The following is a 13,045-nucleotide window of genomic DNA, read 5'->3' as shown; positions in this document are numbered from 1 at the left end:
GGTCCATGCAACATGCGTTTTTTAATATATATATATATTTCAAATAAACTATTCCCATCATCATAAATTCTTACATTGCATCATTTAAGAGTTAACACCAATTAAAAGTTATTTATAAACATCATCTTCTTTTAATCCACTGATATGTTTTTTATATGAACTATGACTTTAAATAGCCATTCACAGCGTTAAGACATTTTGACTCTCTATAACCGTGATTGTGGCCTGCATATTTTTCCACAATATATAAGTTTTTTTGACTCATCGCAATGTAACCATAACTGCGACCGCGACCTTAATTCATTTAAAACCATGACAAAAATAAAACTGTAACAATCGATCGATTACTTAAATAGACAATACTCCGAATACAGTTAAATCCTTTAAGCCACTGGGGTGCAGATTTATTTGTTGGAGGTTCACACGTTCTGTGGGGATTATGTTATGCTAACTTTTATATGACCTCGGTGTACGTGACTCACGCATAGAAAACTTTGTAAAAGTTTGGTAGTAGAAGTATCAAGTACACACTATTTTTTTTTTTTTTTATCATAAGTCTATTTTATATACTGTTAGTCTACTAATTCAAATATATTTGATTGAGCGTCAAATCTTTATAGATATCGGTCATTTCTCATCACCATCATCATCAACAAAAACTTCAACCCTCTAACGTAACATATCAAGAAGGCATCATATATATATATATATATATATATATATATATATATATATATATATATTTGAAGACTCTGCTTAATCAAAAATAAAATTCAAATCCACGTTTAGAGTACTAGTCCTTATTCTTAGTCTAATCGCGATCGTACGATAATATATATATATATATATATATATATAACGCATGTATACATGCAAAAAGTCAAAAACTAAGCATTTTTCAATATACTATTTTCAACGTATATCATATTTAATTTTTTAAAAATGACTATGAGCTTAGGTAGGTGGTATTAAGTATGAACTTCCTTTTTATTAAAAGCTTCAGATATGGTCCAAGCTTACTTAATTTTCAGGCAAGTTCAACAAAAACCTATGAGCAAATTAATCATATTAATATCTTTTAGACTTTGACATAAATTATCCATTTTAATATATACTCTTTCTTAAGAAATTGTATGCATGACATGAATGATGAATGCCGAGTATGTTAGTCATCCACACGATCACTGTAGTTTTTAGAACAGTAAATATAATTTTCTTAAGCTGGAACAGCAAATATAATGTTGGATATGAATTCAATTTTTAATTTAAATTTTATGCTAAATTAAAAAAATTCTTTGTAGTCTTTTACTTTTTTCAATTAGTTTATACTTCTTCTTTTTTCCTGTAAACGTGATTTCGAAACAAATCTTACTTTAATTATCTTTTCGTTATAACATCATCAGTTTAATCTATATTAGTAATTAATTAGTGCTTATAAACATAAACAATATATAGAACCACATATATAAAAGAACATGTGCTCAATATAGAAGCAACTACTGAAATAAAGGTAAAGGACGACCTACTAGACCTTTTCTAAAACCTAAAATAATAAAACCTCTAAAAGGGTACGTACTCATATATATATATATATATATAAAAGCAAATAATACAAGAAGCGGTTGAGTTGTATTTTTAGAAATATATAAAACACTCTTATAGTCTGATAATTATAAATAGATCAGACGATGAGAAAAACAATTTTCTTTAAAAAATATAATTTTAAAAAAAAATCAAAAATCCTTTATCATTTTAAACAAAAAAACACATAGATAATTTATATTGATTTGTTTCAACCTCAAGATTACATTTAGTAACAATCATTAAGTTTTCACTAATTTATAAAAGTTATAAGTATTGTTTGAACCTCAAGATTACATTCAGTGACAACCCTTATGATTCTTACACTTACAAGTTTTATCCTTAAATCAAATATTCTTTGTCCTATGAAGTCACTAATGGCTCTAAACAAATCAACAAGATTTGTTAGAATGTTGTTCACTGACTAAAGTATAATTTTCTAATAGACAGATATATCACTTAGTACTTTTATTTTCTATACAAGGTGTTTTGAGAGTTTTGTATCTTTATAAGAATTTATAGAAAGCTTTACAAAAAGAAAGAAATGATTCGTGAAGATGATTTTTTTTTTCTTCAAAGTTTCTTCTATATATAATCTTTATTTTCAAGTATTTGTTGTCTTTCAACGGTTGGATTCTCCATTTTATTTTTCCTCTGATGTCTTGAGTCCATCCATTGGAACATTTAATGATTGTATTAAATGCACGCCTCTTCTTCATGCAAAGACTAGATAGCATGTCTTGTATTTCAGTAAGAAAGTCACTTCATTCATCATCATAGCAGGTCGACAACAACAAAACATACATTTTGATGAGGATTAGCGTCTTTCAAACTGTTAGCTTCATTTATTCTTCACAGGACTTTGACAGATCCTAAGAGAATATTTTATGCATGAAAGAATCTCATACATAGAGTATTAAATGAAAGTCTTAAATACATTACTTAAATATCATATCAAATTGTCTCGCATCGTCTGAAAACTTCAGATGCACAAAGATAGATCATAATCTAATAGCATATCAAACACAACTTTTATTATTTTGCATTTATTTACATCTAATCAAAATAATTAAGAGTCATAATTCCTCTTTTAAGACATAAATTTATTTTGACTTAGCAATATATATATATATATATATATATATATATATATATATATATATATTAATTTTTAAAATTAAACAATAAATTACTTTAATATCCTTAAACAAAATAGGTTGCTGATTTTTGTGTCCAAAACTTTAAGTAAGTGTACCAATTTGTCACAAGTAGCAAAGTAAAATGAAAGTTCGAGTGTCGAGTCCACAAGAAGTTTGTTTGTACTTAAATTGATGCTAACCCAATTTTCAAGCAATAGAAGAAACAATAAATGAAGAATTGTAAATGTAAAATTTGGAGAAAAATCAAGAATAAGAAAGATAAGAGATTTAAAATAGAAGATAAAGAGAGGTAGAAGATAAGATAAAGAATTAAAGTAAAAGATGATAAAGATAGAAGATAAAGATGATGATAATGCGTTTGAATGCTTAAAGGTAAATTCAGAATTTAAAATGTGTTGGGGCCTAGCATGCCAAAACTACTTGTGATGTAATGTTAATAATTTTTCTCTATCTAATGTTATTTAAGTTTCCACCCATATCTACTATGATACTCTATCTTTGGTGTCCTGCATGAAGAGCCTAATTTATCTATCTTTCTCTTTCAATTTTTTTTACAAAGATAAAAATAGTAAATTACATTAAGATTATAGATGCATAAAATAGGCTAAACAAATCTCACTCTATTTCTAGCAATAATTTCATTTAGATGTCCTTTTTCAGTTCTTAGAAAATAACCATTTTTCAATGCATGAGCAGAGCATAGACATGGGTGATCAAACCATAATCAATAAACAAATAAGCATAGAAAAGAGCAATAGAAACTGGATTGCATTAAATAGATAATAGGAAAGAATTACATTACAAGAGTTGGCTTGTCAGGTTTCCAATAATGGAGTTCAATTTCTCATTACCATGAGAGTCTTTTCACTCTAGGGGTTGATGTGGATAGAAGAAGATGGATGGATAAAGGAAGAGAAGGGGGAAATGGCTATAGAAGGTAGGTTTTCCCCTATTATAGATGCTTAGGCTTTGGATGTATTTATTAGAGAGCTCTCAATCTCTGTGTGTATTTCTCCTTTGCTTTGTACTCTTTTAAATGCCTAAGGTAGCTTAAAACTCATGTGACCTCGCGCTAAGCAAGCCTTCTGGGCTTAGCGAGTATGACAGTGATCACACACTTAGCGCGGGATTCCTGCTAAGCACGCCTTGGAGCTTCTTCGTGGGTCTTCTTTTCGTTAAGCTTGCGCTGATCGCTGAGCGAGTATACATGCTGGGTCTGTCTTGTGTGCTAAGCAAGCTATCCCAATCTTCATCTTTTTTCTTCCAAGTTTTTGCATCAATTCTCCTCCAAAACACTTGTAATTTTCTTCTTTTGAACCTTGCTGGTAAAAAATTAACATGATATTAAATTTCTCATTATTTCATTAAAAAATAATAATAAAGTAAAGAAATTATAGTCATTCCTAGTCAAAATTGACTATCAATTAAACCCAAATTTCACAATTATCGAATGCTAATTCAATAAAATAAAAAATATGTGTGCATCAGCAATCCTCTCTCTCCTATTTGTCTCTCTCTCTCTCTCTCTCTCTCTATATATATATATATATATATATATATATATATATATATATATATATATATATATAATAAAATAAAACTTTGTTAGTCCTTTTGTTTAGTGTGAAATGATTGAGCATAATAATACATTTTAATAAAATGTTGACATCAATCATGAAAAATCGCTCATACCCTAATTTCTTAGGAGAAAAAAATCCTTAAGTTCCTTTGTTAAGATTCAATCACTTGATACTTAACAATTTAATACATTTTAATCAATAAACAAAAATTTGAAAAAAAATGTGTTAATAAATGTATTTTGAAATCTCTTTGAAAAATTTCAATCATCAACCATATATACTAGAGTTAAGTCTTTTATTGTATGTTCAAACTATAATCAAAATTTCAAAGCTCAAAACTGTATTTGAAAGTAAACATACTCTATCTCCAACCCTACTATTTTAAGAAAAATGTATTTATCTTTCAATGTTAAAATACAAACAAATGAATCCTAATTAAAATAAAAATCTTCTAAGTCAGCACAACCTACGGATCCATGCTAAATTACCTATCAATGTTTCCTTGTTGATTCAGGGCCTAAATTGATTATCTAAAATTGTATTCAATTTTTCGGTAGAAAAACTCTTCTCTATTTTAGGTTACACATTTGAATGATTATAGACTAAAACACCTTATAAAATATATCCTCAACTGAAATTAGTCTATATTTATGCAACTGTAACTTCAAACCAATCAACTTCAAATTCCTTGCTTAATTTTAACTTCCTAGGAAAAGATTGTTGATTCAAATTAACTCCTCTCAAAATGAACAAAGTCTCAAATTTAGAAATCTCTATCATGTATTTCTTATAAATTACAATTGTAATAACCTAAGAGACAAATCCAAAAAGAAAAAGTTGGAAATATGGCCTCAAAAACTATATGCACTACCATTCAGGTGACTCTCATAGTAGCTTTTCTAACAACCCAGGTTGTTTTCTCTGATGACACTGTGCCAATTCCTGCTAACAAGGCACAATTGGGCACATGGTTTAGTACTAATGTAGGGCCTTTAGATCAAAGAAAAAGCACTATGGACCCTGCATTGGTGGCAGCTGAAGAAGGTGCTAAGGTTGTGAAGGTAATGCAAGATGGAAGTGGGGAATTCAAGACCATCACTGATGCCATTAACAGCATACCTAGTGGGAACACTAAACGTGTAATTGTGTACATTGGAGCTGGAAATTATAATGAGAAAATAAAAATTGAGAAGACAAAGCCTTTCATCACCTTGTATGGGGTACCAGAGAAAATGCCAAACTTGACATTCGGGGGAACTGCACTAAAATATGGCACTGTTGATAGTGCTACATTGATTGTTGAATCAGATTACTTTGTGGCAGCTAACATCATAATCTCGGTTTGTATGCAATCTTCCTTTAAAGTCATGTTAATTAAAAGATGAAAATGCCTTATCTTTTGGGTTTGTATTTTCTTATCATGTTTTGTGCTTGTGGTTTGTGAATCTGATGCTATAGAACTCTGCACCAAGACCTGATGGAAAAATACAAGGAGGTCAAGCAGTGGCATTGCGAATTTCTGGTGACAAAGCAGCATTTTATAATTGCAAGTTCTTTGGATTCCAGGACACAATTTGCGATGATAGGAATAGACATTTTTTCAAAGACTGCTTAATTCAAGGCACCATGGATTATATTTTTGGAAGTGGGAAGTCACTATATCTGGTATCTAAAACTTTGTAAACTATAATATTTGTATATTTCAATTAATTTGAGATATACTAAATATAATTGCAATAAGTTTTTATGATTTATTTTATGATACAGAGTACTGAACTAAGAACGCTTGGCGACACTGGGATTACTGTTATAGTGGCGCAAGCAAGAAAAAGTCCTACAGAGGATAATGCCTACTCATTTGTACATTGTGACGTTACTGGAACTGGGAATGGCACTTTCTTGGGCAGAGCATGGATGCCTCATCCTAGAGTGGTCTTTGCATACAGCACCATGAGTGCCGTTGTGAAAAAAGAAGGGTGGAGTAACAACAATCATCCTGAACATGACAAGTAACTTTCTAATTTAACTCCTTAGATCAATCTAACCATATACATCAATCCAATGAATTCACGTGACTCAGAACGATCTATTTAGTGAAAAAAATACATGTTTGAGTCTCATTGTGTGCAAAATTTTCTTAGACCAACGGACAGTTATACACTACAAGCAAGATTAGTCTCTGATTTAATGGATTGAGAAATATCCATGATTTCTGACCTAGAACAAAAAAATACTAAACATGTAGCTCTTTAATTAATGCATAAAAGTGTATAATTATGTTGCATTACACACAATACTTGTCATCTTTCCATTTTATAAAACTTTTAAACTAAATTTGGTGTTGTACTCATCTATACAATACGTGACTATCCATACAGAAATGTTCGTTTTGGAGAGTATCAGAATACGGGACCTGGTGCAGACCCCAAAGGACGTGCTGCTATAACTACGCAACTAAATGAAATGCAGGTCAAACCTTACATAACACTTGGGATGATTGAAGGCTCCAAATGGCTACTTCCTCCTCCAACTCCCAAAGTCTAATTAATTACCACATATTTTTGTGTGACTTGAGGAATGGCAATGCAGCCCATATTTTAGTGGATGGTGAATTAGAAAAATACTAGATTGCTCAAGTTGTTGAGTTTTGGTGTCTTGTAATTTATTTGTTTTAGACTGGGCATTTTAAAATTGAGTGATGTCCTTGGAAAAAAAATGATGGGAAGCTTATTATTGTTCTAGCTTCAAACTTTTAAAAATACATAATGTAGTCAATATATGTCCTTGTAAATTCATGTAAATGGGAAATGTATGTTAATTTATTTAATTTCGAATGAAATAGATGGTTTGTATTGTTGATATATATAGCTTAAATTATTGAAATAGATACAAATAATTTTGATGATAATTATAACGAGTTTAAAACATAATAAAGATCCTTACATGATGTATTAGTTTAGCCAAAAGTTATATAAAATGGGAGGTGAAAGATTTTGTTGACAGTTTTCAAGCTTGTTATAAGTCTTATCCAAGTGTGACCACCCTATTTCGTTAAAAATGAAGTACAAAAATTAACCAAAAAAAAAGGAAAAAATATATGATAAAAACAGTCTGACAAAAGTAAAATGGTAAAAAGCTCTTTTTCTATTTAGTTTGATATAATCCAATTCTATTTCTTTTGAGTCTTTTATGATTTAGTTCTAAAATTAGTTCTAAAAAAAAGGAATAATAATAATATTTGAATAAAAATCCATTTACTTCAACTTAATAGAATACAAAATTTATTAATTTGGTTTGTTATAAAATAAAAATCCAAAACTTAAATTAGAGAATCTATAAAAATAGTGGCTTTTGTTTTAATTTTATTTTTATCTTTTTCTTAAAATTTCAACATTCTCTCTCTAAAAAAAAAGGGTTGAATTATGTTTTTGTCCATCTATTCATTTTATGAAATTGAACTTGGTGTTTAAATTTTTAAAATATTTAATTTATTCCTGATGTCAATATAATTGGGATCTCTTTCATTATTGTGAATGATGTCTTTGCTTTCCCCCCTTTTGTCTTAAAAAGTATTCCATTTATTCCGCTTATTTAAAAAAAAGTTTTAATGTTACCCTTCTGTCTAAATAAAACTAAAAGTGTTTGGGAATACACATCTAACGGTGATATCAACACACTTTGTGGAGATTATAAACACAAACTAATCAATATACATAAAACGGAAATTATAAAAAAAATCACAAAATTATACTTTTTAAATATAATAAAATATACCAAAAATTCTAAACCGTCACTATAATAATACTCATAAATTATAATAAAATTAGAACAATTATAAATAAATCATAATAATAATTTCTGAATTTATTTATTAATTATTTTATTTAAATGATAATAAAATAATAATAATAATTATAATATAATTATAATTTCAATAATTAAAATAAATATATCAGAAATTATTTTATTACGCTTTATAAAAATATAACATAACATAATAATTATTACAAAGTTTATAATATTTATATTTAAAAAATAATTAATCCAAAAATAAATAAATTTAAATTTTTGTAAAACATAAATATTAATGCTAATAACAAGATAAATATTATATAATTTAAACTATAAATTACTATAACTTATTAAATTATTAGAAAATAAAATAAATTATAAATATTTGTTATTATTTTAATATAATATATTAAAAACAATCATTGTTTTAATATAAAAAATGTTAATATTTATTTTATACAATGTAATCATATTAATATAACAAAATATTTTAATATAATATAATATAATTTAAATATACCGTGCATACCCTTCACTTAGATTAAAAAGTAAAACACTTTAAAAAGTATAAAAATTGTAAAAAAATATATAAAAGGGCATCTGTAGTATTTTTTAACTACTTTTTGGTGAATAAAAAGAATTTAATTCTCTCCGTTACTAAAAAAAATAGGCATCTCCATTTCAATTTTCCTTTCCTCACCAGCTGCATACGCGGCGTCCCATAAACAAACTTCTTCTGTTGTTCTCTTCTTCTCTCCCGTTTTTTACATTCAATATTAATTTTTTTAAAATTCTCATTTTATTTCTGTTTATACCAAGTGTCAATAATATATGTTTATTTTAGACTTTTCACCCACCTATTCTTTTATATAATAGAGATAGATATATTATAATATGATATATTAGTATCAAATTTTGTATATTAAATATAACATAATATAATATATCAATAAATATAATTTAAATATTATGTAATACAAAAATTTTAATTTAATTTCATAAATTAATTTAGAAAAGTAAATTCCTAAACTTAAAAATTATTAAATTGTTATAGTGGCATTCTTAAAACCATGGTTTTGAAAACCACTTATTGGCACAAAAGTGTAAAAATTGACACGTGTTCAGTTTGACTGTCAACGTCATTATCCATCTAAAAAAGATTACAACAAGTTTTTTAAAAATTAAATAAAAATCAAATTCAACATTTTAAAAACATAGATGCAAAAAATAAATTTGTCCTGCCTATTTAACATAAATGAGCTTGTCAGAGTTGAATTTTCGGATGTAAACATAATGGAGGAGGGGACAAAGAAAACTACTAAGAAGGAGAAGGAAAAAGAGAGAAGTTACGTCTTTCAATTGCACATAAAGCTTAAGATCAAAATTTAGAGTTGGAGATTTGTTTTTCAGGTAGCTTAACATTCATGAAAACTAAGATGTTAGAGTTACAGTGATTAAACTATATATAGACTATAAACTCAAGTGTTCTAGGTTTAGGAAATTTAGGGAGAAACTAAACCAAATAAATTGGGTACAAACATCAGAACATAGACTAAGTTAGATAATTTGGTCGATAGAGAAAAAGCAAAATTAATGTTGGCTATATATGGAAGTGCTTGGAAGCCACAACTTTGAGTATCATAAAGTGAGATACGTAATTTAAATTACCTAGTCTGAATTAGTAAGCTTAGAAGAATTGTTAAATAATATTAAAAGTGTAATGACCCGTGGCCAAATAACAAACATTAAAACCAACGATGTAAATGTATTAATCCAAATCACCTACCAAGGTAAGATGTTCAGCTTCAATCATTGCACGATGAATATCGTATTATTTGGCATAGGTACCACATGCCACACAATTGTTTGTTGTGTTCTTGTTTTATTTTTCTGCCCCATAAAGTCAATTATCCTTTTACTATAACCCATTTTGGATTCTCATGACATCAATGTATGACTTCCCTTGCAGCTCGCGTGAAAAGTACCCTTTGAAGAAATCTTCTACACTAATGCTATTGAAAGTTGCAGGTCTTTCAGGAGTGATGAGGCTTTGTGCTGGACCTATAACTGCGGTCAATCTTGGACTATGAAATGTAGCAACGGAAATCCTTTCCTTCTCTGAGTTAACTGTAGCTTTATGTTCAATGCTCCGGTAAATACCATTGGTCATTATCTGCCAAATTAAATCACTAAGGATATGTATAAAAAAATTAAGTAAATACCAATGTTCTCATGGACATTTTCTTTTGGAAACAATCATATTTAAGATACGGTTGAAAACTAAATATAGATACCTTACTCAGTGTAGATTCAAACCTTGATTCACTACATTACAGGAAATTAGACACAACTCGCTATGATAATTTTTTTCCTATTCTTATATTGTTGTAAGATTATTTGAATGATACATGATTTAAGGATATTTGAAATGAATATTTGCAAGTTACCTCCAGCATGTCTCCAACATTGATGACAAAAGCATTAGAGAGGGGTTTGATAGGAATCCACATTCCATCTTTTCTTATTTGAAGGCCATCCATTTCATTGACTTGGAGAAGGATTGTAAGGGCACCAGCATCAGAATGAGGATTAAGTCCAATGACTTGTTCTGGTTGGGGACATGGAGGGTAATAATTCATCCTCATTGCTTGCCCTCCCTCTTCAAAAAAATCTAGCAATTCGTTGGGTTGGATCTTAAGAGCTTTTGTCATAAATTCAAAGATTAGGATGCAAAGTTTTTTCAATTCTAAAGAATATTTCTCTAGATTATCCCTGCAATGAAGAAAAAGTTTGTTTTAGACTTTGATTACCTTAGTAACCAAATGATGTTGCACCTAAGGTGGAAGCAAGATAAACACATGTTTGGTTTTCAGTTTGAAAACCCCCCAAAACATAGTTGAGGTAAAAACTCATCTTATAGTTTTTGCCTAAACCATGATTTGGAGATTTTCCCAGCAGAAAATACCAAAAACATTAGTGTGCTTACATACAAAGAGAGAAAAGTATAATAACCTGAATTGTCGGGGAATATTAGGAAACAAGTGGGGGTGTCTTGCGTATGATGGAAGAGTGGAAATGTAGAATAAATCTGCCCATTCTAATTTGTGTTCCTCTGATACAACAAACATTTGACCAAATCCCTCCATTTCTCCTGGTTTCTGCCACAATAACTTCTTCTCTTCATGTGGAAGATTGAAGAGCTCTTGCACATTTTTCTTCATATATTCCACCAAACAAGGATTAACTCCGTGATTGATCAACTGTCATTAATATTAACAAGCAAATAAAAATCAATTTCTTCATTGGAAAAAGCAATATATGCTATTATGCAGGAATTGATGTTCTCCAATCAGATTTGAAGTTATACCTCGATAATACATAATGACATTTAATGAATTCCTCTGTTTCACGTATTATTGAGGTAAAACTCTAAATTTGATTGAAAAATAGCACCAACTGTGCTACAAGTATTGTATGTAAGTTTTATCCTTTCTTGAATTATGACAATATCTACGTAAAATCGAGGGTAGAACAATGAACTGCAATCGCAAGGCATTAATTGATTATTTAATTTTAATATACACAGTTAGAGAAGAAAAAACAGAACAAAACTTATACTGTTATATATTATTGTATTATTCTTATCAAAATATTATTGTATTACCATATCATTAACCCTGTTTTGTACGAGTAAATATCAAAATAAGACCTGAGTTAATTAAACTGATATAACTATCAATCTCAGGGTGAGTATTCCCTTAATCTAAACTTTATACCGAAGAGGAAAATGTATACGGTGGCAAGGTTTTAAATTACACGTCTATTAACTCTATAAAAGATTAGAAGCACAATTTAACTTTCCACAGTTGCATATATGGTCATTTTTTCTTAGTCGATTACCTTTGAGACACTTTACAATTATTCTTTAGGGATAATTTTATTTAAGTTGGATAAAATTATTATGAACAACAAAACTTTGATCTCTATAATATATAATATATTAATTATAATGATGTGTCTTTGAAAAGTGAGTGATTCTGCATATTATTTATAATAGGTACGAAAATTAAAATAATAAAAACAGTCAAGCCTGTAGATTATAAAAAAGGACATAGAACAAAGGAACACACACAATAATCCAATAATAATCATCCAAACCTGAAAGAAACCCCATTCTTTGCACGCATGATCCAGCTTCTCTAGTTCAGCAGCATCATCTTCAGACAACAACTTGCTCAGGTCGATAACTGGGACTTGTGGCAACGATGTTGTGTCATATTCAACACATGGGTCTTCATTGGGTCGAACATATCGTTCTGGGACTTTGGTGATGCCTTGCTTTGCTAATTCCTGCACAGAAGGCACCAGAAGAGAGCTTCCTAGCTTCTTTACTATTTCCGGGTCCATGGCTCTGCAAAACAAGTTCAATATTAACTATAGGATACTTGTAACTGATTCTAGCTTGCTCTAATTTGGTGTGCAGTGTTTAAATAAATATGAAGTTTAAGTTTTAATAATATTGTGCGGTCCATCATGTTTCAGTTTTGGATCAACTTCATAGAAGTCAACTTTTTTTTTATAAGAACAGAAGTATATATTTTCCTCAAAACAATCATGTTATAATTTTTTTTATCGATTAGTGTTGATTTATTAGTTTTATTAATATAAAGGATGAAATTTCGTCTTCTTCTTTTTTCTCTTAACCTTCTGATCCACCTAATATATCTTTTAGATATGCTCAAGTAAAGTAAAATCATTATATGTAATAAAACTTTGAAATATTTAACGTAGTTATATTAATTATATGTATCCAAACTACTAGAACAATTCTGCAAGACTTGATTCACATGTTGAGTCATATAGAACATATCACCTAATCAATCAACAATGAAAAAAAAATTCAAAAAATTATACAGTTAAACTCAAAGCAAT

At 28.8% G+C, this 13,045-nt stretch overlaps 2 protein-coding genes across 2 annotated transcripts; one reads left to right on the top strand and one right to left on the bottom strand.

The window, feature by feature from the left end:
* Positions 1–5,146: 5,146 nt before the first annotated feature.
* On the top strand, positions 5,147–7,155 carry LOC114388011 (putative pectinesterase 63). Its single transcript, XM_028348347.1, has 4 exons — positions 5,147–5,661; positions 5,780–5,986; positions 6,089–6,330; positions 6,700–7,155. The coding sequence occupies exons 1-4, from the start codon at positions 5,167–5,169 to the stop codon at positions 6,863–6,865; spliced, it is 1,110 nt and encodes a 369-aa protein (XP_028204148.1). The 5' UTR covers positions 5,147–5,166; the 3' UTR covers positions 6,866–7,155.
* A 2,588-nt stretch (positions 7,156–9,743) lies between these two features.
* On the bottom strand, positions 9,744–12,755 carry LOC114388019 (protein SRG1-like). The gene is made up of 4 exons (XM_028348357.1): positions 12,272–12,755; positions 11,126–11,373; positions 10,561–10,885; positions 9,744–10,286 (listed from the first exon to the last, which is right to left on the bottom strand). The coding sequence occupies exons 1-4, from the start codon at positions 12,518–12,520 to the stop codon at positions 10,032–10,034; spliced, it is 1,077 nt and encodes a 358-aa protein (XP_028204158.1). The 5' UTR covers positions 12,521–12,755; the 3' UTR covers positions 9,744–10,031.
* Between the last annotated feature and the right edge of the window lie 290 nt (positions 12,756–13,045).

Source organism: Glycine soja, chromosome 2, assembly GCF_004193775.1.
Source record: "Glycine soja cultivar W05 chromosome 2, ASM419377v2, whole genome shotgun sequence".
NCBI lineage: Eukaryota > Viridiplantae > Streptophyta > Magnoliopsida > Fabales > Fabaceae > Glycine > Glycine soja.
Note: the sequence above shows the minus strand (reverse complement) of the source record. Positions and strands in the feature narration are given on the sequence as shown.

Coding starts and splice junctions, on each gene's coding strand:
- LOC114388011 (XM_028348347.1), top strand. CDS start 5,167: ATGGCCTCAAAAACTATATGCACTACCATTCAGGTGACTCTCATAGTA. Junction 5,662..5,779: donor CAGCTAACATCATAATCTCG/GTTTGTATGCAA, acceptor CTGATGCTATAG/AACTCTGCACCAAGACCTGA. Junction 5,987..6,088: donor GTGGGAAGTCACTATATCTG/GTATCTAAAACT, acceptor TTTATGATACAG/AGTACTGAACTAAGAACGCT.
- LOC114388019 (XM_028348357.1), bottom strand. CDS start 12,520: ATGGACCCGGAAATAGTAAAGAAGCTAGGAAGCTCTCTTCTGGTGCCT. Junction 11,374..12,271: donor AAGAATGGGGTTTCTTTCAG/GTTTGGATGATT, acceptor TATTAATGACAG/TTGATCAATCACGGAGTTAA. Junction 10,287..10,560: donor ATGTTGGAGACATGCTGGAG/GTAACTTGCAAA, acceptor TTAATTTGGCAG/ATAATGACCAATGGTATTTA.